Source organism: Tachypleus tridentatus, chromosome 2, assembly GCF_004210375.1.
Source record: "Tachypleus tridentatus isolate NWPU-2018 chromosome 2, ASM421037v1, whole genome shotgun sequence".
NCBI lineage: Eukaryota > Metazoa > Arthropoda > Merostomata > Xiphosura > Limulidae > Tachypleus > Tachypleus tridentatus.
This window is the reverse complement of record NC_134826.1, coordinates 131,526,028-131,553,012: the sequence shown is the minus strand read 5'-3', so window position 1 is coordinate 131,553,012 and position 26,985 is coordinate 131,526,028. Positions and strand designations below refer to the sequence as shown.

The 26,985-nt window shown below is 32.7% G+C and overlaps 1 protein-coding gene across 18 annotated transcripts in view; it reads left to right on the top strand.

Moving 5' to 3' along the window:
* The window catches only part of LOC143245119 (uncharacterized), a 40,614-nt gene that overhangs the window by 4,369 nt on the left and 9,260 nt on the right, over positions 1 to 26,985 (top strand). For 6 of the 18 annotated variants that reach the window (XM_076491029.1, XM_076491027.1, XM_076491025.1 and 3 more), the window contains 3 exons: positions 7,908 to 8,179; positions 18,851 to 19,001; positions 22,733 to 22,791. In XM_076491029.1, coding sequence (XP_076347144.1) covers positions 8,114 to 8,179; positions 18,851 to 19,001; positions 22,733 to 22,791 — 276 coding nt within the window. In that variant the 5' untranslated portion in view covers positions 7,908 to 8,113. Of the gene's footprint in view, positions 1 to 756; positions 982 to 7,907; positions 8,180 to 18,850; positions 19,002 to 22,732; positions 22,792 to 26,985 lie in introns of all 18 variants that reach the window. The other 12 variants (XM_076491028.1, XM_076491023.1, XM_076491021.1 and 9 more) reach the window with 4 other exon arrangements.

Genomic DNA, 26,985 nt, shown 5'->3' with positions numbered 1-26,985 from the left:
GAATTAAAAGCAAAAACAATTGTGATGCAAGACAACATCAATGAAGCTATTGGATATGTACAGAGGAATTACAACAATGTTATTTAAATTATGTATAGAAAAGTTATGTAAGGTCATATGAAGTAGATAAGAACATCATTGACAGAATAGTGCATTTGTAAAATAAATCAGATAATGCAAAATGTAAACCATCAAGCCACACCTTTTTTTCTGCATCTACACAAGAATTCCAGCCTAAAATACCATTTATTCCAAAATACTGAATAGATCCCACTGATCTACACCTATACCATCTGTGACTTCAGGACCTTCATGAACTGGTCGAGCTAGGCCAAACATTAAATCCAATTCAAGATTTAGGTTGTCAATTCAGTGACATTGCTAAATTGAGAAACCAATAAACTGTGATGGAAAAGGTTTATGGGAGGGGCATCAGGATTAGTTTGAAATAATTTCCAGAGTGAAGAGGTAACAATAATCAACATTAAGAAACCTTCCAGCTGAGAGCCATGTCAAATATCAAGCATTGGTAGCTAGCTGTCTTAGTAACATATTCAGAAGGAAGTACCTAAAGCAAAATTTCAGAACAGGGTTCAGAAGAAAGAAACTGTAGCTGAATTTGCAGTAAATTTAAAAGGGCTTAACCATTTATTTTATGTAGATTCTCTTATACAGGGTGGTCTCTAAGTCCCTACCCATCCATATGTTATGTTATATTCAGTTACGCATGTATTATAAATGTTTCTTTTTTATCAGAGGAATATGGCCGATGTAAGCCCATTTACAATTGAAGAGCATATTGTGACAAGTACGTGGGTACATGAGCACAAGAATACTGGTGACACCCTCGATACACAAGATATATGGATGGGTAGGGACTTACGAGCCACCCTGTAGAATGATGAAAGTGTTGGTATTTGACAAAATTATACGTGCCACAGATGATGATGGATATGAGAGAGAGAATAAGGCAGAAGCAAAGTAAGAATATGCCTTTAAATGAAGCTTCCCTCTTGGTGATAAAAATAAATTCATTAAAGTTGCAGATAAATAACAAAGCACTATCTGCTACACTCCCATTTTTATTTTAAGGAAAAAAATTATGTTGTAAACTATATTTTTAATTCTGTAATTTAAATGTTGGCTAGAGGATTTTGTGGTATTTACTGATAGCATTCTGGTCAAAAGGTTTCCTAATTAAAATATGCTTATAATGCCTAGAAACTTCTTTGGGTGTGACATAGTTTTCTTGCATATTCGAAGGTAGATTGTGAATACAAGATGATTGTTGTTAGATATACACAACCGTTTCTATTTACATTTAATGTAAGAGTTATACAGTGTGAATGTTAAATTGTTATTTGTGGAAGAGATAGTTTATTACAGCTTGGTTTACATAAATTTATGAACCATACATTGTGTAGTTTAACAGTTACAAACTTGTGATTGTTATATAATTGTGCCATGTTAGTAGTACCTTCTGAGTTTTTTTTCCCATGATTTAATTTAGTATTGCATCATAGTATCTACTAGAGTAAGGAACATTCTAGACCTCTGTTGGGATATAAATACATGTTGAAAATGTTCAAAAATAAATAGATCTAGGCTGTGGGATTGTGAGTTTTGCCATAAAGAGCATATAGTGAAATTGTTACAGATTGTATTTCAGTTAGAGTAGAGAGGAATGATTCATCTTTCTAAATTGTGTTCTAAAGGGTCTGAACCAGTCTGTGAATTTTAATGAGAAAGGTACAGTTATTTATAGCTGTGATAACCAACAGTGCAACAGACAATTATGTACTCATTTGACTTGTTTTAATATATGATTTTAAAACAAGTGGGTTATGTGTTTATTTTTGTAATTTATATCCAAGTCAGACACCTACTGAAGACTCCAGCTCATACATAGAACCTGACATTTGTAAAGTATGTTGAGTTATTTAATTCAACTTTCAAGTAGAGCAAGTTTATAGTCAAGGAGATAGTGTGTAGAGTATTTTTCAATATAGAGAGTAGAAACTTTAATCACTCAGTGGGCTTTTTGAAGTATTTGGATCCATGTTTACTATTGTGCTTAATTTATTTTGTACAAACAACTTCATTTGTTTACTTTAGTTAATGTCATTAGTAATGTAGGCCTAATACAAGCTGTGGCAGCATACGACTGCTCAAAGTTGAAGAAATAGTAAATTATATTTACATGAACTGAACATTGAATTATTTTTACTAGATAACCAAAAACAACAACATTGTGACAGTAACTTTTTTATTTTATAGAATAATATGAGAATGAATAGAAAGTATAAATTAAGCCATAGTACTGAGGTCATTGATCATTTGCCTTCATAATGATACCTTTAGAATTATCCAAAAAAGAGAATGATTACATAAATACTGTAGCATAACCATCATTAACAGTAAACTTGTGCAATTAGTGGAATTTGATAATCAATTAGTTGTCAGGTTTATTAATTGCATTCAAGTATTTGATTATTCTCATAACATTTGGGTAGTTGGAATAATTGCAAATAGTAAGAATTAGAAACACTAACTTTGATTACTTTGAGTCATAACATTAACAAATTAACTAAATGTTGAATTAGTTAACGTGAAGAATCATAATTATAATATTAATTATAATTTCTAATGTAGCTGAAATGGTTAAGTGGTCACAATCATTATCATTAATTTTGATTAGTATAATATTTTTGTCATTAATGATTCAGTCATAATTTTGACTATTTTGTCATGATCATTGGTAATGTGTTATAGAGAGTACTCACCAAGACCTAATTGGCAGTAATGAAAAGTAAATTCATATTTCATTGTTACAGTAGGTGTAGTTTCTTTATCATCATTAGATGAACAATACCACATTAATATAACAGTTATCTTGTGTGTGTGTGAAATGAAGAGAAGAGTAAGCTAAAGGTATATACATGGTGACAAAGAAATATCTGCTGTATACTATCTAAAAGGTTTAATGTGTGCTAAAGTGAAAGTTTATACCCACTAAAATGTCCTGATAATGACATTATTCCAGTAATTAAGTATAAATCATTGGGAATTTTTTTAAACTATATTTTGTTTTTTCTTTTGTATCTGTACTAGTTATTTTTCATTGTGTGGACATTAAACTTTGTGTTGATTAGATGTCTGTGTCCCACATCAGTGATTAGGACAGTCTGGGAGGACAGTACTGCTTCAGTCAGTTGAGAAGATAGTAAAATCAGTTCTGTTGCACATGTTTTTTCTGACTTCAAGAGGCAGCATTTGTACTTAAACAGCTATTATGTGACTTTATTGTATCTAATATAGCTTTCAACATGGTCAGAGGGAGATGATTAGACACCCTAGTATCTTATTTTAAAGTGAGATTTAATAATATGACAGAAATAAAAGTGAAGCTTGCATGTGTTCCTAGTCAAGTATTACACTGTATTTTTAGGGCTTTTTCCAAGCTTTTATGCTTTTAGTATTGTATGACATAAAATGAGATATGTTAGATAAAAGGAATGAAAACCTCTTTTTGAGATTAAGGTATCCCTCATTATGCATTGCTAGAAAAATCCTAGATTCAAGTTTCTTATTCTACCATTGTTACAGAAAATATGTTGGTTAATTATTCAAGTTTTACTTAATTTACTGTTACTACTGGACACTTTAGGTTCAGTGCCATGATTATGAGAATTATTTTATATTATAAAAGATATTCTTAATTAACCGAAGTCCTTTTATGTAATTCTAAAGTTTCAGTCACTCATTGTAAACATTGTTTGAACATTTTGCACTTTATTTATTTGGCATTTACAAATAGCATAGAAATGTATGTTTTAAGTTTTAAATAAAAATTTACAGTATTTTGTGAAAATGCAATTCTTAAAATAAGTTATTTTTGAAAGGGTGTAAGAAAACATTTGAATGTAGTGTTGTAAATATAAGTTTCTGTGATGAATACAACTTACAAGTTTATCATTACTAATAAGACTTGTATGCTGTTAGAGCTAAAATAAACCAGTTTTGAGTTGTAAGAATAATTTCAAGATGTTATTTATTTGAATTTATTTTTATTTCAAACATTTTTTTATAATTGATCAGGCAACTATTATAAAGAAAGGTCATAATCTTTTTGTTACTAAAATTTGCCCTGTTGTCTCATAAACCAGAATACTAGATTTGTAGATAAAACTGTTATTTTTCATGTTTGGTCCTTTTTTGATGCATAGTTTATTTCTGAAGTGGTATTTCACCAAAATGGTGTCTAAATATTTGACTAAATGAATCTACAGGTAAAATTTTATGACAAAAAGAATTGCACATAATAAAGAAAGAAGTCACTGAATAATGTCAAATGAAAGCTTGTTAGAAAATTAAAACTTACATTTATCTTTCAAACAGTCTTATTAAGTAAATAAATCTAGGTATTTGTACATCTTTCAAACAGCTCTATTCATATAACATCTGTTTAGACCTATAGAACCATTTTTCTCATTGAAACACTAAACATTTCACATATTTTGTTACAAGATTCTTATGTCAGCAGTATAATAGATAGTGTCTCACGTGCACAACTAAATCTGTTTTCTTTGCGTACTTAGTATTGTAATATCTGCAATTAAACAGTAACCTTTACATGTACTTAGAGAAGGAAGGCTTGCATACTTTTAAGTTCTGTATGCTCCATACTATTTGGTTACCATATGAACACAAAGCATTATTATTATTACAATTGAGGTATTAAAATGATTGTCTGTGTTACCAAGAATAACTTGTAGTGATACTTGAATTTAAGCTAAAACTATATATACATAACCAAATTGTAAAGGAACAAAAAGTTATTAAATGTTGTATGTGACAGTTTTTTATTTTTGCATATCAACTTAAACATTACTTACAGTTAAGTAGTGTTCTACTAATTATCATCTTAACTTTTTAAGATTACATATACTTACAAGCAGAAGCATAAATTTTGCTTTGTTTGCACTTATGAATTGTATACAGACTTGCTGTTGTTTTTGATGTTAAATATTTGTAAGTTTAAAATGTTGTGAGTCCATAAGTATCTAACTGTATCCATCTCTTGGGTAAAATGGATATTAGAGATTTTAAAATGTTTTGGGTGGTTAAAGTATGTTTGACAATATATAGTAAGGTGTTATTTATTGGATTACAAATGTTCTTGGTGGTTAAAGTATGTTTGACAATATATAGTAAGATATTATTTATTGGATTACAAATAGATACTTGTTGGACTTTTTTAAGAAGTAAGAGCTTTGTATTATTTCCAGGTGAAACTGATTTTCCTTAAGTAATGGGATGCATCTATCGTATAACGAGAGATTCATAAAATAACTATTAAAGACCAGTTCCTAATTTGTTTGAAGCTTACTAAGTTTGTGAGAAATACAAAAAACAGACTGGACACAATATAAAACATGGTGAACAATTATTTTTTACAACACTGTGTGTGTAATTGATGGACACTGAAAAGTCAGTTTTACTGAGTATGAAATAACATATTCTGTCTAAACCTAACGTTACTTAATCCAGTAATGTTAGAGTTACCCACATGATTGGTAATTTTCATTCTAAGAAGGTTATATATCCTCAAGGTATCAGTTGGCCTATTACTGAAGGACATTGCTGTCAACATTTATGTACACAGTGCAGCTCTGCCACCCATGGACAGATCTGGTGTTGCTTGAAGAGAATGAATGAATAAACGTAACTTAACCTTCTTGACCACTGGTGTGAAAACTGCACATATAAGAATATCTGTGAACATTTTAATATTACTACTTTAAAATAAGAAGCTGCAAAAGAAAGGCATACCAAAACTTACATTTATTTAGAATAATAAAATGTTGCCTATTTTGTACTAGGATATATATCGGTTGTGTTACAATTGTTATCTTAAATGTTTTTTTTAATTTTTTTGTTCTTAAGTTAGGGTATGTACACATTAATAAAAGATACATTTAATTCATCGAAATTTATTATTGTTAAGTAATTTGTGTTGATAAGCTTACCAGAACAAGAATGTATGGTTTTGTTTGTTTATTTGTACTTAAACACAAAGCTACACAATGAACTATCTGTGCTCTATCCACTGACATACTACTGAAGAATATATGGAAATATTCATCTGAATTAATTTTAATGTTAAGAAAACTAAGAAATGGCTTTGAAAAGCTGACTTAACACATTATATACTGTTTAGGTTTTTTTGCAACATAGGCTTGTCATCTCATGTTTATTGTTAGAAAAAGAAATTGCTTTATTGAATTAAGCATTTACAGAAAGGAAATAATCATGCTTGTAAAATAAAGGGAACTTTATTTAGATCATTATATACTGCATGTCCAGAAACTCTGGAACCATAGACACTTCAATAGTATGAAATATGTTGCATATGCTATCCTTTTAATTTGAAATGAGTTTGGATTAACAACAGGTTCAACTCAATCTCTTGTGTGTATATGTATATATAAATTGCATGTGGTTCCAGACATTTCAGACATTCTGTAACTTCATGTATTTAAGTATTCATAATTACCAAAGTGTGCTTGTTGCTAACCTTTGTCCTTTAGGCTTTTTACTTGCAGCTACTTTCCTGGGAAGGAAGACATAGACTTCATATTAAATAAAACAATTTATTTTGAATTTAATATTTAAAATGTGTTATATAATCCATGTGTGTGTGTATGTGCACACACACATATAGAAGAATAAGACTTTCATAGAGATTATGGTTTACCACACCACTTAAAGCTGCTGGAGGTTTAATTTGCTGTGTCTGTTGTATTTAAAATAGTTCTATTAGAGAACAGTAGCAGTACCAACAGAGTAATATAACATCATCAAAGTTGTGTTTGACTTATTTTGGCCTAAGTTGGCCAGGTGATTATGATACTAACTTGCAATCTGAAGGTGGGGGTTTGAATCTCTGTTCCACCAAACATGTTCACCCTTTCAACTGTGGGGGCATTACATAATGATTGGACAGTCCCACTATTTGTTAGTAAAAGAATAGCTGAAGAGTTGGCAGTGGGTGTTGAACACTAGCTGCCTTTCCTGTAGTCTATCACTGCTAAATTAGGAATAGCTAGTGCAGATAGCCCTAACGTAGCTTCATGCAAAATTTAAACCAAACCATATTTGACTAGTGTTTAAATATGCTAAATTAAAAGTGGATACAACAGATTTATATCCAACTGTAAAAGGAGGTATTATAGCACAATAAATTTTAAGAAATATTCTTTACTTCAGGGAGGAACATTATATTAACAGTCATGATGTCAATAAAATAAAGTTTTAGTGGTTAACACTATTTTACAAAACTTACTATTTAATCATACTTGGAATTTTATTTATATATGTTTATGGCATGTTCTCTTTAATGAAATACGTTATCTATCAGCTAAATTGTTTTGGGTAAAGTTGTGTGCATATACATGAAATTTCATCATCTCTGGACTGTTAATTCTTTTCTTATGCAGACTTTAATGTTTAGAGTTGAATTTGCTTCAGCTTGGTGTATGTTTTGTTAGGATTTGGACAAAAATCTGTTGTAATAGTATATCCGAATTGATACTTTGAATGGGCAGTTTTCACTTAGGAATTCAAAGGGTGGTTTTTCTGTTGGATTACTACTGTACTTAGTATTAAAAAAGTTGTATATAGCATTCAGTTATGTTTTGTAGATTTTCCATTATTTTCAGCAAGTGTCTAGAAATTTTCTAAGTATAATATAATTCATCTGATTCCTGTTATGCTTAGTTTTTGCAAAAAATACTTGAAGTTAGCACTGTTAAAAAGTGTAGTTTTAATTTTCTTTAATAGTATATACAGCTATGAAATGTGTGTGTATTTATTTTATAGCTGCTAATTGTCTGATCTTTTTTCAGCTTCCTATTGGGTGTTTTTTATCTGTATCAGCTTCTAACAACAAAGGAACAATGATAGCTGTGGTACTAGTGTAAAGGAACAATGATAGCTGTGGTACTAGTGTAAAGGAACAATAATAGCTGTGGTACCAGTGTAAAGGAACAATAATAGCTGTGGTACCAGTGTAAAGGAACAATAATAGCTGTGGTACCAGTGTAAAGGAACAATGGCAGCTATGGTACCAGTGTTTATGCTAGGATTTGTAGCATTTTTCTTGTATGTTTTATTTAAGGTTAGTATATGAAAATAGTTTCTTTTACAAGCTGTAAATTTTGTATTGGTTCTTACTCATCTTTCCTTGTTAAGAAATGCTTAATTTTGGATTTTGTTTAAACTTTGCTGTTTTCAATAATGAAATAAAACTGAAGTTAAAATTGAGCAGTTAAATGGGGAAGGGGGTATTTACAAAAAACAAATAAACATTCTATTAAGCAAATTTGTAATGACTTCCACATTAATCTGATATTTTTTAGAATGTTGTAATATTTATTAAAACTAGTTTAGTGGCTTTCTTGTAGAGCAATATGAATGAGTGATATATTCAGGTAAGTTTCTTTACAGATTGTAAGCTATCCTAAAAATTCAAATATGTTGATGTAATATTTGAGATTTTGAAATTGTTGCTAACCAAGAGAGTAGATGCATCTCTATACAATTAGTTTCATAAGATGCCACAACTCTTCACACAATTACGCTATATTCCTTATGCATCTACTTCAGAGATTTGAATGCCTTAACCTTTATTGAACTTCCATCTAACCTCACAAAATATCTTGTGACTTGTACTGTTGCAGTAAAGCCTTTCGTCAATAGGAGGATGACACCTCTTCATGTGCAACAACTCCCCTATGTATTTGTGCTTGAGAAGAGCTATTCTTTATCCTGCCACTTAACATTTTAAATGTTTGTTTCTTCTGGTTAAAGAGATGCAATGTTTCCAATTTAAAGAACTTAATTTCCTTTTTCTTCATTATGAATTTACTTGTTAGAATGAAAAATCTAAGATAGGTTATGTATCAACTGTGGCATCTGGAGGTGCATTGATCGTAGATGACATAATAACCATTGAGCACCAGGTAGGGGATTCCTTTATACAGCAAGGATCTTCAGCTCTCTTCTCTTCCTTGGGTGTAAATTCTGTTCATTTTGAGGGGAGAATGAGGGAAAATTTGTTTCCTCACCTCTTCATTTTGTTTGGAAACTTCTCGTCATGTTCATGAGAACCCTCATACTTCGTTGCATTATCACGAGTATGTATCATTCTGTATCTATTTTGTCATATGGCTTTTCTTGTTCTCTTCTTCATAATCTTAACTCTTGCAACTTTATTTTCATCTTCCTTCTGATATTAGTGTTCATTCTGATTCATTTTATGACCACTTACATTACTACATTCTTGTCTTCCACTTGCTAGTGTTATTCTTATATCATGTCTTATAGTCCATTTTAATTCATTTTTTGATTCCCAAAATTTTGAATCATTTCTTGCTTATTTGATGGCAGACTCTGTCAGCAGTTTCATTTTCCAGTACCTGATACTCCTATCTTTTTTCCATTTCTTTACACTTCCTGACCTTCCTCTTTTTTCCATCTAACTTTAGTGACTACCTGATTGTTTCAGAGCTTGTCTATTGTCAAACATGGCCTGCATACCTATAGTCACACTTTTCTGCCAACAGATGGGTTATTCAATTTTCTACCCAGTGTTTTTCTCTCCATTTTTCTTCCTCCATTTCAGACTTGACCAATCTATTTTTAATGTCTTGAAGTGGTGTAAGATTTATTGGACAAACAAGCCATTGAGAGGATGTACAAATATTCTTTTGGGATTTTACTTGCATATTTTTGTGGTCCCCATAAAGCTGGAGATTGGTGTCCAGTGTCAGTGTTTTGTATAAAGGGATTCTTTTTCAGTAGCTATCTATGATCCATTTGTAATAAATGTGAACAATAAATAGCACACAATCTACTTGTTCCAATAGAATATATTCAAAAAAAGTTAGACATGTGTACAAAATATCTTTACACTACAGGATATCACAGTTGTATATAAAACTAAATTCTTTTTCTCTTGTCAAAAGTCCACACAGGCTGTTTCAATTACTTTAGAATCCAGTTGACACAATTTCGTTTCCTGCTGTTACTTACTGTGCATCTGCAATAATTTCACTTGTTACTTTGTGGGTTACCACAGTTGTATCTTGTACTTTTAAATAAGTGTTTCATTTTCATCAAAGTCCACATAAACTGGTTCAGTTACTTTACAATATCTTTTGACAAGATATTATTCTACTTATCTCTGTTAAACTGTGAAACTTAATTTAAATATCACCTATTGTAGCTAAACTAGCAATCATGCAGTCTGACTTTGCTTTCATTAACTTTTTCTGACTTCTTCATTTGACTTGCACTTGCTTGGTCACATATATCTTGCCCAATTGAGGTCTGGAAATTTCTACAAAGTAGGAGATTATTATGATATCATCCCCTGCTGGTACAGTGGTAAGTCTACAGATTTACATCACTAAAATTAGGAGTTTGATTCCCCTCAGTGGACTCAGCAGATTGCCCTTATAAGACTTTGCTGTAAGAAAATACACACTGTGATGCCACATAGTGAGAAAAACTTAAGTTTTAAGAAAGATGACATCAACAGTACTACAACATTTGAACTGTACACACTATGTACAGCTCATACTGAGTTATTTAACAAAATTTCTAAACAGTTGCCTTTAAAATAATCACATAAAACTCTTTATGAAAACTAACTATTCATTAAATGTTAAATTACTTAATAAACTAAGTTCTTAAACTAAATGGTCTTGTATATCCATCACACAGTTATTGGCTTTTCCTCTCAAGTTGCTTCTTGATCATATCACACATTCATATGGAGAATCTCCATTAGTCCTTTTTCTACAGACTGTGGTTGACACTTTTGTCTTTAACCATGTTATTTGGGCTTATATTTCCCTTCTGCACAGATTGGTACTGCAGTTCTATTTAACAAGTAAGATTTGCTTCTTTTGCACTCCCACAAAGAATCTGCTCTTCACAACTCCCTTCTTTTGCAGGAAGCTGCCAGTCTAGTGTGACTCATCAATATTTCCACATAATTTCTCACTTCTACCTAATATCTTGTTCAACTGGAAGTTTTCTTAAACTCCTTTCCTGGCTGTGCTAATTTCTTTCACATCCTCAGGTGAGTATTGGAAATTCTGGTCTCCAAAATTCACGCATTTCCTGTTTATACTGTGTGAGAGGTTATATTGCTTTTGGAGATCATGGTTTCAGTGATCACAATCATATGCCTCCTCCAGCAGCCTTTTATATTTTTGCCAATTTTTCCTACTCTAGTTGGGGAGCATCTTTGAAAGACTGTTTCACATCTGGCACTTGAACACAGGATGAGTGCTCTCATATCAGTGTACTTAATCTGTTGACAGTACATCAAGCATATTTCTATTTGATTTTACCCTCCTAATGAATCATATTATAATTCATTCCAATAACTCCCCAGATATTTCTTACAGCAACTGTCAAAGGTACATCCAATCTGGGATTGTTTGTCTTCAAACTCTGGGCCTTTTTATTGAGCCACTTTTCAGTGGGTTTGTCTCTAGCTTGTCATCTGTGTGGTATTGTGAACCTTTTTATGAATTGCCTCTGTCTCGTGACTGGACTGTGTTCTGCCCATGAAATGGTTTCTTTACTTTCAGGTTTTCTGTTGGGTATTCTTTAGGAACTCATTTCATGTCTTTGCTACCCCTTGTTTAGATATGTTTTCAGTTTTTCTTGTACATTTTTGTATCTCTATGTTCTTTATTCTGACAAATCTTTCCTCCTCAAAACCTTTCCACTCAGAAAGGCAATCAGTCATTCTAGCTTGTTTCCTTTCCTTTTGTTTCCCATCTCTGTGATTGATTGGACATAGACTGCTGTGTCCTGTTTATTGCTACCTGTTTTGGACCCCACCCTTTTAAATCACTTTTTGCCAACACTTCATTCCCTGGGATTTCTCCCTCAGGAACATATGTCATTCTACTCTTATAGGTTAAATCCATTGCAGGTTGTTCCACATTTTGTCATGCTCATCAACTCATTCATTCCAATGCCACCCATTCCAGATGATTATGGAATGAGATACCTGACAGGCATGTGCTCTAATCCCCCCCCAGTGTGGATTCCTGTATGTGGTGAGGGGACCTCACAGGGAAGGTTCTGTATTTTCAGTTTATCTCCTCTAGGATCTAAACATTTACACATGAGTTTGTTGTGCATAGTGACCCATGAAGGGGAGGAGAAGGTCCTGGTGGTTGAGGAGTTTAACTCAAACAAGCCACTTTGGCCTTGAATTCCTGTAGATGGGCAACCTTGGGGTTTAGCTCCCTTTGGGTCAATCGGCTGGTCCATTTGGGCTAGGATCAACCAAGTACCAGTGTTGGATGTTCTCAACAGATGTTGTGGACATTGTATCTGATGCTGATGTTTGGGTATAGTGTTCATGAAAGCCTTGCATTGCTGCAAGGACTAGAGCAGTAGTTCTTCACCTTTTTCATCATCTTACTCCCCGAGATTCTCCAGGGTATTACCGTGACCCCAATAATAATTTTTGTAATGTTGAACTTTGCAAAAAAGGTAGAATAAAACAAAACTATATAAAGATCCTAATTTATTGAAAATGTTATAAATAAATGACTTTGAGAGATGCTACAAGTGCTAAACAAATGCAAAATCCATGGAATTACTGAACATCATACAAAACCTACTTATTCACTCAGTGTGAGGGTTGATATAATATATATATATATATACATATAGTGAGAAAATATACTAAATACAATGGAAACATTGATATTTAAATTTTAAGTTTGATGTATTAATATTATATAGTTAAATTTAGATAAATCAAAATGTTGTAATATATGAAAATTTTTACTCAAAATTAGACAGATGGTTGTGCAACAAATACCTCGATGTGGTTCAACTGCTGCATTTTAGCATGTTTCTCAGTGGTGGGCAGTGACAGGCACTTGCCACAAAAACTATAAACTGTTCCGTGATTTCAATAATTCCCAAACCTTCCGTGACCCCTGGAGAAACTTCAAATGACCCCAAGGGGGTCACAACCCTCAGGTTAAGAACCACTGGACTAGAGGGACTTGCTGGCTCTCCAAAGTCAGTAAATGTGGTGACATTGATGGAAATATCCACATCTGAACACGGTGAACTCCTCATTCAAAGATGATTGGGGATATACCTATTGAGGTTACACCTCATGTTACTTTGAATTCATCACAAGGAGTTATCACTGAGAGGGATTTGAAAAAACATCTCAGATTCGGAGATTCTCACTGGTTTTTCCACCCAAAGATTTTCTGCAGTGAGGTGTATCTCCACTCACAAAGATGGAATTAAGATGTTGACCAATGTTCTCATTCTAACATTTACATCACCACATCTACCTGCCACCAGCAAGGTAAATTATCTTAATTGCAGAGTATGGCCATACATTCTAAACTCTCTCTGTTTCCAGTGTCAGTAGTTTGGTCACTCAAAGATGTCATGTCGTGGTTCCTTGAGGTGTACTCATTGCAGTGGTAAGGACCACAAAGCCTGTGATTGTGAAACAGACCCTCATTTTGTCAATTGCAATGGTTCTCACCTGTCATACTTTCATTCTTGCCCTAAATGGTTGGAAGAAAAACAGGTGCAGTATTTGAAAATGATTCAAAACAACACTTATCCTGAAGCTCGAAAGTTGCTGTCCACCACTTTATCTCGGATGTATGCTGCTGCACTTCCTTCCACTACTACAGTGGGAGTGCAGATTACTCTCTGTGCTTCCAAAAGAATCATTCTCAAAGCAAATAAAGTGTTTCGACCTCCATGGTTAAAAACTTGATGAATCAACTTTGAGGCCCATCACTGTCCTTAACGTACATTCCAGCAAATCCCAAGATCCACTTCCTTTGGTGCCTGGTGCCAGGTTATTGTCATACCATTCTCCAAGGCTTGGAAGTATCCCAAGATTCCTTCAAACTACCATCCAATTGCTTCGATGAGCTGTCACCATAAGATCTCTGAGAGGATGGTTAATGCTTGGCTTGTTTGGTTCTTCAAATCAAAGAACTTCTTCTAGCTCACACAGTGTGGGTTCTGACAACAGCACTCCACCATGGACCACCAGATTTGACTTGCAACATTAATCAGAGAAGCCTTTCTTAAATGACAACATCTTGTATGAATATTCTTTGACATTGATAAGGCTTATGATACAACATGGAGGTATGTCATTTTGCAAGACCTCCATATATATATATATATATATATGGGTTACGTGGCCATTTGCCAATTTTTACTAAATTTTCAATGGACAGGAAATTCCGAGTTCTTGTGGGTTCGACACTTTCCTCTCCTTTTCTACAAGAAGTTGGAGTTCCTCAGGGCTTTGTTTTGAGTGTCACACTTTTCAGTATAAAGATTAATGCCATCACTGAACAACCCCCTCTTACTGTTGCAAGCTGGCTATTTGTTCACGACCAGGCCACGTTAGTATTTGTGGGAATGAGCTCATTGACACTGCAGCTAAACCTGTCTGCTCTGGCACTATCACTGCTGTGCATGTTCTATATGTGGACTATGGTCCTGTATTCAAGGCTCAGCTCCATGCCAGTTGGCAGTTAACTTGGAGTGGGCAATGTGAAAACAAGCTTTTTTCAAATAAAACCCTTTATTGAACTTTGGCCATCTTGATTCTGTAAGGATCAGAAAGAGGAAGTTGTTCTAACTAGACTATGCATTGGTCACAGTTTTTTAACTCATCATTTTATTTTATCTGGGTCTTATGCACCAGTTTGATGTATGTGTAACACCTAGGTCACAATGAGCCACATTTTACTGTCTTGCCGTCGTTACGACTCTCAACAGCAGCTTTATTTTAAACATGTTTTGTCCCAAGTTTTATCCGTAATGTTAGACAGTGTTATTAGCGATGGCTACACTGTGTCTACCTTGGAAATGTTTTTAGTATTTTAAAGGCCACTAATCTTTTTAATGCCATTTAAGTTTTTTTATTTATACATTAAACCTTTTTTAATGTGATTTTCTTTTAAGAATCAAAGTCCATCTAGTTTGATTTGAAGTTAGAACTAGGACTGGAAAGGTCAACTTCAGGTGACTGATGATGGTTTTTGAACATACTTGTTACTCTTCCTGGTGAGTTATGACAATTACAATTATGCTACAGAAAGTCCTTTACAACTTGTATTACTGTAGATTGTCTCTTACTGCTGTAACCTGGCTGCTACCCCCCCCCCCCCATTATTCACCATTTGGTTGTCTGAACTCTTATTTCTTAAAATTCATATATTCATATTGAGCAAGGATAATAAAGTATTCATTACATCTGTCTTAGCTTCATATATGCCCACTGTGAGATGGGGTGTTCTGCAAGACTTCTTGAATATCCTCATGGTATATCTACCTTTTTGTCTGATTTACACTAATACCTATTTCATTGACCGTATCTACCTTTTTGTCTGATTTACACTAATACCTATTTCATTGACCGTATCTACCTTTTTGTCTGATTTACACTAATACCTATTTCATTGACCGTTATGGAAAAACTCAGCACTTAGAGTGTTTTGTCTAATTCCCTGATTCATGCTTACCGACTTCTCAGAATCAGGATTTGCAGTCATCCATTCATTGCCTGTGGTAAAAGACCTTTCTGACCTGAAGGACAGATGAGAATCTGGGAATTTTCTCTGGGTATTCTCTTTTTCTCACAGAGTGCAGAGTGGGAATCTTTTGCCACTCACCAGTTCTTAGTACAATTGAGTACCAATACACTGGGAAATAAGGAAAGTGGTGATACTGCCAGTATAGCAAAGGTCACCCCTTATATAACTATACATCTCACCTGTGCCACTTGTGTCCTCTTATTCTGCCCTAAATCTGTATAACGGAATGGAGATGAACACACTTATCCACCTGTGCTCTCCCCTTGTAGACATTTGTTCAGTTGAGTTGAGTACACATTAACAAAATATGCCCTTGTACAACAGCTAACACCTGTTCATTTCAGGCAAGGTGTGCACACACCATATCATCTGTGACAAGACTGTTGTGACCTTCTCCTGCAACTAACGTCTGTCAATCAATAAAGTATAATTGTAGAGTTGAGTACACAGGGTATGATCTGAATACACCCCAACCACACTACACATATTAACTCTTTGACATCTTGTGTACAGGTTCTTGGATGGCCATTTTCCTATCTCTGCTACACAAGGCACTAATTTCCTCTTCCTCACTTTTTTCATCAGTGAAGAGTACACTTTGAACAAAATGAGATTTGGTCTCCCATGATTGTGTTCCTGTGGAAAGACTGTCATGGGATCATACTCCATGGGGTTTCTTTGGACATTTTTCTGAAGGAAGCATATCTAAGTAAATTTGTGCACTGGCCCATCTGCCACTTCCAGGTGGGAGTCTGGTTGAACTGTGTGAAGAGGTTTGGTATTGTCTTGGAAGTTAACATTTTTTTACCTGGAAATATATTTGATAAATTTTCACCTCTATACACGCACATTCCTTTTTTTTTTTTTTTTCAACTTAGTGCACCTTTATATTCCTTGCCTCATCAAAGAATAGTGTTCTCAAGAACAGATTCATGGGGAGAGCTATCACCTTCCTATTGGTGGAGGACTCTTCCTGCATAATGAGAGCATTAGGCAGTAATGCAACTCATGAATAATCTTGAGATTAGGTGGGAGATCACTAAAAACTAGTGCCATGCAAATCTAGCAGGAAGGCAACTAGTCATCACCACCTACTGCCAACTCTTGGGCAACTCTTTTACTAATGAAATAGGGGGAATAATAATAATAATATTATAATGTCCCATGGCTGAAATGACCAGTATGTTTGGAACATGGATTAAAAGCCATGATCCTCAGATTGCAAGTCAGTAGTCTAATCACTTGGCTGTGCTGGGCCATAATGTTTGTTTTGAACAGTATGAAATCATACAAATAATGCTTTACATAGTGTATAGATCTCAAGAAAACAGAGATGTCTTTAGAAGTTTCTGTTCCTTCAGGAACAACAATTTCAGAGTTATTGACACTCTATTAAAGAAAGGTTATGTTTGTAAAAAAAAAAAAAAAAATGCTGTCAAACCTGCAATTTTATGAAAACTACTGATATTGTTTCTGTGAAAATCAATTTTAGAATTAATGAAGAGATCAGTTGTACGATATACAACTTGTGTAGTGTAAAAAATGTTAACATTACACAGCATTGTTTTTTACAAAGAAAATTGTAATGAAATGCAAAAAAAAATTGGTGTTGCATTGCTATAACACACAAATTACAAGACCTAACAATTCAGGTTATCGATTATTCTAATGTAATGCAACATAAAATGTTCCAGTGTTCCAAGCAGCCTAACCAAAATAAAAAAGACCCAGTTGAATATACCCTAAATACTTTAAAATTTGATAAGAAGGAGCTTATCAGTGAATAGTGGTGATAGGAGTCTTTCAGTTCCATGCTCCAGCTGAAAATTTAAACAGTGTTGTCACCACAATAACACTAATGTTATCTAATGAAACTCTGGTATTGTGCAGTACTTTATTTCCTATTGGGTTTCAAGCTTTTTAAGGTAAATCTATAATAACTGACAATTTTAAATTGCAGAAAAAGTAACAGTATTTTGATTTTGTTTGAATTTTATTTAGGTTACTTTAGGACTTGTATGGTTGATACTGATTAATCCAAAATACAAGATTAATTTTTCATTCATGAAACAAAATTCTTAATTATGTTACAGTACTGCACAGTTAACTTTTAGAATGTTAATACTCATCATAATGTCATTATAGAAATACAACTACAGAGCAAGCATTTTGCTAGAATTTAAATAGTGTTGCTAACACAATGATATTCAAGTTTTGACCTGGTGATTGGCACTCAATTTGCATTCTGTAGGTTGCAATGTTAAAACCCTTTGACAAACATACCCTTTCAGCCATGGGTCAGGAATTATAATGTGGTGGTGAATCTCATTAACTGATAGAGTATCTCAAGAAGTGTTGGTGAGTGCTACTGGCAGATGATTGCTGTTGTAGCTTTACCATAAACAAACCAACACATTTATCCTTATTCATTTCTTAATGTTTTCAAATTTTGCAAGATAAAATTATAATTATCACAATAAATGGATATTATAATCTTAATGTTATTTAAACATAGTTTACCAGTTGGTTTTTACATGGGCTTATTGCACATTTCCCAATAAATTAAACAAGTTGTGGTTGTACGAATCCTTTGCTTGGTTGTGTAATTATGGATACAACACTTAAGGCTCAACACTTATGAATGTGTAAAACAATTCTGAAAATAAATATAAATAACATCAGAAAATAACAGTATTAGTGTTGTGTGTAAAATAAATTATTACAATTGAAATTTTTTTTATGGAGGTATGTATTTGAAAACAAACATTTTTACTCTAACATGACCACTGCTGATTAGTGTTAGACAAACACAAATAATTAAAGAAATTCAACAATAATAAATTTCTATCAATGTTATGATTCTCTTAGGTATTGAAACTGGTTTTAGAACAGAAGTACTTGGCAAAGTGAAAGAAGTTTATTGGATTAATTTTAGTAATGTTCATCCCTATGGAATTACTATAGATTCCAAAATCAGGGAGTTATTTCTGTCAAGTAAAAAATTATTTCACATTCAATTCACATAAATCCATTATTTAAGTGAACAAATTATTGATGTGCTATGTGCTATCTTTATTTTCCTGATCATGCATTTGAAAAGAACTAATTATTTATGGATGTGTGCCAGTTACAGATGTTTTAATTATTTCTTCTAGTTTATTCATAAGAAACCCACGACTCAAAATGATATCAAAACAAGTGTTTCTGCTGTCAGTCATGAAGAATGTCATGCAGATGATACCAAGTCTGAAATCAAGGACAAAAAAATTGATGCTAAGGAACAAGAAACCCTTGAGAAGAGACAAGGTACTTTTGTTTTCCTCTGGTTTTAAAGTTTTTAGTTGTTGGTGACCAAAATCTTCTATGTTTCTTTCATAACTGCATAATAAAAAGTTTGTCCTATGCACACCCTTACAAAGAGAGTTTTTCTTTCAAATTGCATAAGTAGCTTATACAGTTAACCAAAGATAAATATATGAAATAATCAAATGTCAAGCATTTCGAGAAATTATAATGAGTAGGTGTAGATGAAAACTGTTATTTTAGCTGTTAATAAAATTATGTATTTTGTATATGTATACATGTCTTGTATTTGTATGACATTGATTTATTATTTTTTTGGTCTCTTTAAAGGTTAATTGAAACAGTTTTATTAATTTTTTTTTGGCTAAATGAAACTCAATTATTCATTTCAATTTTAAATTACTAAATTTCTGTGTAAGCCATTCCATCACACCTCATATTTAATCATCTTTGTATGATATTTCATCTATGGTATTTTGTCTTTCAAAACAGAGCTTATTGTGTAATCTCAAGTCCACTAAACACATGTTCTTCAAATTTGGTTATCTGAAAGAGCCATTTAGTGTATACAGTTTTAATTTTAGGCTTGGAAAGTATTTTGACTTCAACTCACCATAAGATTAGTTTGCTCTTTTTGTTATGCTAAATAAATATTATTGGTTTTCTTGCATATATACAATTTATTACTTTCAGAGACAGAGTATACTGTAAGGTCTATATTTGGGTACATGTAGTATTTATTGTTTAAAACACTTGACTTTGACTTATTAAGGATCTTTTGTAGATTATAATTAAACTGCTCTTTGGTCGTATCATACTGCTAGTGCACATGTGATGTTATATATCATTACATTAACCTGAACATCACCATAGTAACTGAAAGACTCATTAAAGTATTCATATTTTAACCTCTTTAAAATTATCTGTAATTCCTTAAAGAGGTCACTTAAAAGTATCAGATCATCCTATAAGTAATGTCCAAAAATTTAATACAGAAAGTGCATCACCAGTTCTGTCTTTGTAGAAGATTTTAATGACTAAAATATGTATTAGGATGTGTATAAAAATGTTCAGACAAATGAAAGAAACTAAACTAACTCCACTTCTTCAGATCATTAAATCAAATAAATCCTAATGAAGATGGATGTATCTGAGCACCTTAGGCATGTAATGCTTTGAGTTTTAAAAAAGGTAATAGTCCAGCAGAAACTACACGAAATATTCAAGGTGCTTATGGTGCGGAGTCTCTCAATGAAACAAAATGTCGGTGGTTTCAGAAGTTCAGATCAGGTGACTACAACTTAAATGATGCACCACGTTCAGGTCGTCCTGTTGAGTTTAATGATGACTTGCTGTTGGTTTCACTTAATGAATATTGTGCTGTAACAGTTGAAGAACTAGTACAGGAGCTTAATTCAACCCATTCAACAGTTCATCATCATCTGCAACAGTTTGGAAAGGTATCAAAACTTGGAAAATGGGTCCTCCATGATTTGAAAGAAGCCAACCTTAGAGCAAAGGTGGACATTTATATTTCTCTGCACTCTGTGAATGTAACTCACCTTTTTTTGACAGGTTAGTGACTAGAGATAAAAAATGGGTACTTTATTAAAATGTTAAGTGTTGCAGACAATGACTCAGTGTGGGCAAACTGGCTAAAGCATAGCCCAAAATGGATCTCCACCCTAGGAAAGTCTTGTTAAGCATTTGGTGGGATATTGTTGGTGTGATATACTTTGAGTTGTTGCCACTCAATGTAACAATTACATCAGACTTCTGTTGTTAACAGTTACAGGGCTTGAATGTTGCACTGAAAGAAAAGAGACCTGCTTTGATCAGTCATAAAGGTGTTGTGTTACACCAGGATTATGCACGGCCCCAAACAGCAAGGATCACATTTGCAAAGATTGGAGAGCTAGACTGGGAAAAACTTCCACATCCTCCATATTCTCCAGACCTTGCCCCATCTGATTATCATTTATTCCAAATTTTACAGAACAATCTTGATGGAAAATAGCTTGGAACACATGTCAAAACTACCCTTTCTACATTCTTTTCCTCTAAACTCCAAAAATGTTATAGATGTGACATTTAGAAGTTTGTGAATCATTGGCAGGAAGTAATAATAATGAAACATACATTATTGATTAACACTCCTCGAAAAGTGGGGCCTAATAGGCCCCAGAGCAACTTGAAAGGTTATTAATATTAGGCTAATAATTTTGTATTTAAATGAAATTTAAATGATATTTAATGAAATCAAATGAAATGGCAAATTCATTTAAATACAAATTTATTAGCCTAATATTAATAACCTTCCAAGTTGCTCTGGGGCCTATTAGGCCCCACTTTTTGTAGGAGTGTTAAATAACATTTAAAAGTATTTGAAATCCTTTCCCTTTTTCAGAACATAAAATCAGACATTACTTAAGGGATGACCTGACAGCTTCTGTTTCATGATACATTTAAGTTTAAAGTTTTATGCAGTATGCTTCCAATTGTAGAAAAGATTCATTCAAAATTAAGGATTAATTATGACTCTAAAAATGCTAATAATTAGCATTGATGAAATCATTTCACTGGTGTTACTTGCTTACTTTCAAGAAATTCCAATTAGGACCCAGTGTTGGTTAGAATACTTAATATATTTTTTATTTTGAACTTAATTTTTGTTTAGTATTTCATTATAATGATGAATATGATTTTAGGACTACAATAAGCCTATTGAACTGACCAAACTTTACTAGAAACAATGAAACAATTCATTTTAATCATCAAGTTTAATACAATTTGAACATAATACTTAATTAGCTATTTTCATTTTGAGGTATATCTTTCTTATCTTGATAGGTAGCTTGCCTTGATCAGAAGTTAATGAAGTTTTCATCCAATGGGAAGATGAATTCATTTCATTAATAGTGTCATAAACATATTTTCTCAAAAAATTAGATTTATAAAATTTATATTGAGATTTAATTTGTCATTAAATGTATATTTCACTTTGAATACTCGTGCCATTTTTATATTGTCTGCAGAAACTGTATTTTAACTGATAGGTAATATCTGTATATCATTCAAAATACATTTATCTTTCACATTACAAAAGGAAAATCTCAGCAAGCAACTAGAAATTTGAATTAATAATGTGGCACATAAACTGTTATGTATTTTTATAAAACAACCAAAAACTTAATTGCATACTTTTAATGTATAAAACTATAATTCTGTTCTTATATTTTTTACAATCAGTTAATACTGTATAAAAAAATTGAATCCTGTTATACTTTTTATAGTCAATTAAGGATGAAAACTGGTATCATAAATATAAAATGGATTCTTAAGTTGCTCATAAGACATCTTTAAAGTATACATGTCAAAAACCAGATTTCCTAAAGTTTGACGTTACGAGGCTGAGTGTTTTTTGGACATCTATTTTGCACATTTTAGACCAGAAAATGGATTCAAGTAACTTCTAGACATCAAAGATGTCTTACCTACTCATTAATTTACATTAACAATATCTTAATGTGTTGAAACACTTTTTAAAAAATTATTACTTATTTTTTTGTGAAAAGAAACCAAAATGAGAATAATCAGACTATTTACATCATACACAACATAGTTTTTAAATAGTGTTTTAAAAGTTTTGTTCTACTCTGATGTGATCTAAGTGTTCTTAATTTGTGTGAGAAGTAAATTCAAAATAGTACACAATAGTTCTGAAAGGTATCAAGAATTTTCTTTTTCAGTTCCTGATACTTTGGAAGAAACACCCAAAGAGGAAGAAGTACAGGTATTTTTTTGAATAATCTCATTACATTAGGAATTGTAGTGTAATTATTAGTAGCTTTATTTGGTTTCATTTGTAGCTAAGTAGTTAATTATGTATTTAGAAAGGGTAAAGACTTTTCTGTGTACAATGTGGGATTGGTTTGTAGTTGATTCATTAACTGTGTTTTAGAAGGGATGGAAGTATTTCATGTAGGTGACAGGATAACTTTGACCTTTAATATTTTTTGTTGGATGGTCTGTTTTTTTGCATAATGCTGTTTTAAGATTTTTTTAAATAAAGAAAACATTGATGAAATGATCTTGTAACAAGATACAAATGTAAATATGGGTTTAAAACTGAAGATTAAGTTATTTCTTACCAGCACAGAAAAAAAAATCCTTAAATATTTTTCTAAGTTTGCTTTATTACATTTGACATGCATTTTATATTTCTCTGATAAAACAAATTTTTATCAAATGCAATATTTTAACTAGTATTTCAAAATGTTATTAACAGCTATAAAATATTAAGAAAAAAAATCAATGTTAGGTGGGGATCTGAAAATAAGAACTCTTGATATCTGATTGAATTTGTTTTCAGAAAATGCTTCATTTCATTATAATATAGTATTAGACTAGTTACTTCATCATTTCCTTTTCATCTTTAATAAGGATTACTTTCTTCCATGAGTGAGTGATCATTGTGTGAGAAAATGCTGATACTTTTGTTTGTTTGTTGTCACTGTCACTTCCATATAACCTCATGCCATATAGTGATGACATGATAACACAGTGGGTGGACATGATGTTTACTCAAATTACATAATGAATATCTGTATCATAAGTATCAGAGCTCCTACTCTTTAATACCAGGGAAAATACTATACTTGGAAACTAGTGGAAAGCACCAGTGGGTTTAGATGATGCAACACAAGTAGTGTGTGATGCACTACAAGTAGTTGTCTGCATAATATTGTGAGATGAACTATTTATGGAAATGCTACTTGACTATTTCATTCATTGCAATATTGTTATCTGATTGGATTTCATCAGCTACTGCAATATTTGATTTAATCAAATATTTGTCCCACTTCAAATGATAAGTTTCTTGAGTTCAGTATTCCTCCTGTACATAGAAAAGATTTTTGAGAAGTTAAAACATTAACACTCCTACGAAAATTGGGGCCTAATAGGCCCCAGAGCAACTTGAAAGGTTATTAATATTAGGCTAATAATTTCGTATTTAAATGATATTGCCATTAACTGACCCTATCCCTTTATATTTTAAGGATCAATAATATTTTGACTTTTCAGACATTTGCAAAATAATATTTAAAAAATTTTTTTAAAACATACACTAAGGGTATTTTGGGGCCTATTAGGCCCCAGATCAAAAAACATAAAAATGACTATTTATTTCCTGAATAATTCTAGAACAGGCCTGGGCAACTGAAAAAAGCAAATTATAGTAAAAATATATTAATTTTAAAACTTCTTTTCAAAAGATGGATATTTAGGATAATAACTCCAACAATAATTTTAGACGGTCCTGATTATTGCCTAGTTTGCCCATGCCTGTTCTAGAACATTCTGGAAACTTTATAGAAGTATTTAGAATAATCTAGAATATTCTAGAAGAATCCACAAATCCTATATATAGGAGCTGAAATCTTCAAACCGTGTCAAAAAATGATATCTCTTGATGAAGCTGTACATTTACTGACAAAACCATCCGACGATGAAAGTGAACATGATAATGTCGAAGACTATGAAAGTTGTGATGATGATCCTTCTGAAGCCGAAAATGATGAACAAATCGTGCCGTACCCTTCTGAAAGTGAAGAAAGTAATCAAGAAGATCTTACTACGATGCCAGTGAACAAACTTTTGTCCAAAGATAAGAATTTTAGTTATTCAACAACACCTTCAAGGATCAACAGGAGAACTGCAGCTCTCAATATATTCAATGGGAACCTAGGCATTACAAGGCAAGTTGCTCCAAGAGTCTCTACACAATTCGAAACATTCAAAATTTTCATTTCTGATAATATGATGGAACAGATCATTCACTCAACAAACACAGTCATGAAAGAACCAATTTTTGAAGAAGACCTCTGGAAATGGATCGCAGCTAATCTTTTCCTTGGAATAAGCAAATCCAAAATGCATCGGTAGACGAAATGTTTTCAACCAATTCGGTTTGCCATTTTTGCAAAACTGATTACACAAGGCAAATTCAAAAAAATGTGCTCAAAAATCAGATTTGACATCCACTCTCAAAGAAATAGAGAAATCAAAGATGCCGCCATCTCTGGAGTCTGGAATTTTTTCATTGAAAATTGCAAAAACAGTTGCAACCCAAGCGAATACCTGACAGTGGATGAACAACTATGTAACTTCAAAGGAAGAGTTGGCTTCAGAACATACATTCCGACAAAGCCAGGCAAATATGTAATAAAGATTTGGTGCCTAACAGATGCAAAGACAAGTTACATCCTCAACGCTCAAATTTATACTGGAAAGGTTGGAAATACGACAGAAACAAATCAAGGAGAAAGAATAGTCAGAGAACTGAGTCAGCCATTTCTTGGAAAAGGAAGGACAATAACGACAGATAATTTCTTCACAACAATGACACTTGCCAAGTACCTACAAACAAAAAGAACAGGACTTGTTGGAACCATACGGAAATCAAGAACCTTCCTGCCTCCTGAAATAAATGCAAAATCTAGAGAGTTATCACCAAAGTTTTTCTACCATGACGACATCACACTTCTCAGGAACTCAGACAAACCAGGAAAATGTGTGCTACTACTGAGTTCTCAGAATCAGTCTGGTATAGTAGAAGAGAATGGAAAGCCCGAAATCGTCAATCTTTACAATGCAACGAAGGCAGGTGTTGACACTCTCGATCAACTGGTGAGATATTATACAACAAAGAGGCGATCAAAGCGCTGGTCAGTCTGCATATTCTATAACATTCTAGATCTTGCTGCGTACAATGCTTTTGTTCTATACTCAACAAAACATCCAGAATTTCTTCGTCAACATAAATCAAGAGCCAGGAGAGAATTTATACGGCAATTGGTGCTTGAAATCAAAGAAATTTACTGCAAAGATAATGACAAAACAACCTCATGTGAACCGCCTGCAAAGAGGGCAAAAAGAGGACGATGCCATTTGTGCGGCAGATCAAAAGATAGACAGTCGAAAATTGTTTGCTCAAATTGTAAAAAAAATGTTTGTCAGAGCCATTCTAAAGTTGTTTGTAATGAATGTTGCTAAATCACTGTGTTTCTATTGGAAAAATATATGGGGCCTGATAGGCCCCAAAATCACTTTAGTGGATATAAATATTTTTTTCGTAGGAGTGTTAAAAATGGTAAGTAATAAAGGCCTGCTATGGTTTTATTGTCTTTAATTTATTACATATTTTACATTAATTCTTGTATGCTGAATCTGAAAATCTTACCCATTTTTCTCCATCACATATTTTTATATGTCGTATTTTCATTGTGCATTTTTTTGTGCTTAAAATGTTAACAATCAGTGGTTATAGATTTCTCTAGAACATTTGCAAAGTGAGAGACTTATCAATTGTTCTAGAAGCTACAAGAAACATACTGCTAGTGTATAAATGTTTAATGGGCTACATGACGTCCTATTTCTGGACAATATTTGTTTATGGGTGCACTTTGACGTTAATTTTTCTTTTCAATATTATTTATTCATTGTTGTGGCAACAAGAGGTTGTGTAAATGGTTCAAACACTGTTATATTTGTGATAAATTTGTTGTAAGGAAACAAAGCCAAAACATTATAGAATTTGTCAAAGTATATTATACATATTTTTGAATAAAACTTGACAACCAAGACAAATCATGAACTCCACACAAAGTTTACACCATTTGTGTCAAAGATTTGAAATAAAGTACTGAAGGTAAGAAAAATTTTCTTTTTGGAGTTCCAGTCATCTGAAATGAGCCAAGAAATCACAGAGATAACTTCTTGTATGCTTCATGAGCCAAAATGTTTAACACTCAAAGGGAATTTCTTATCCACACCTTCAGCTTTCTGTGCGACTTGTTGCTCATAGATCTTATGTACCTGTACTTTCTTCTCCAGAGACTCTTTATAGTTTCATCTGACTGTTTTCAACCTAAAATGTCTGGTGAACCACAACTTCTCACACAAGGTGAGCATAATGATTTGGTGA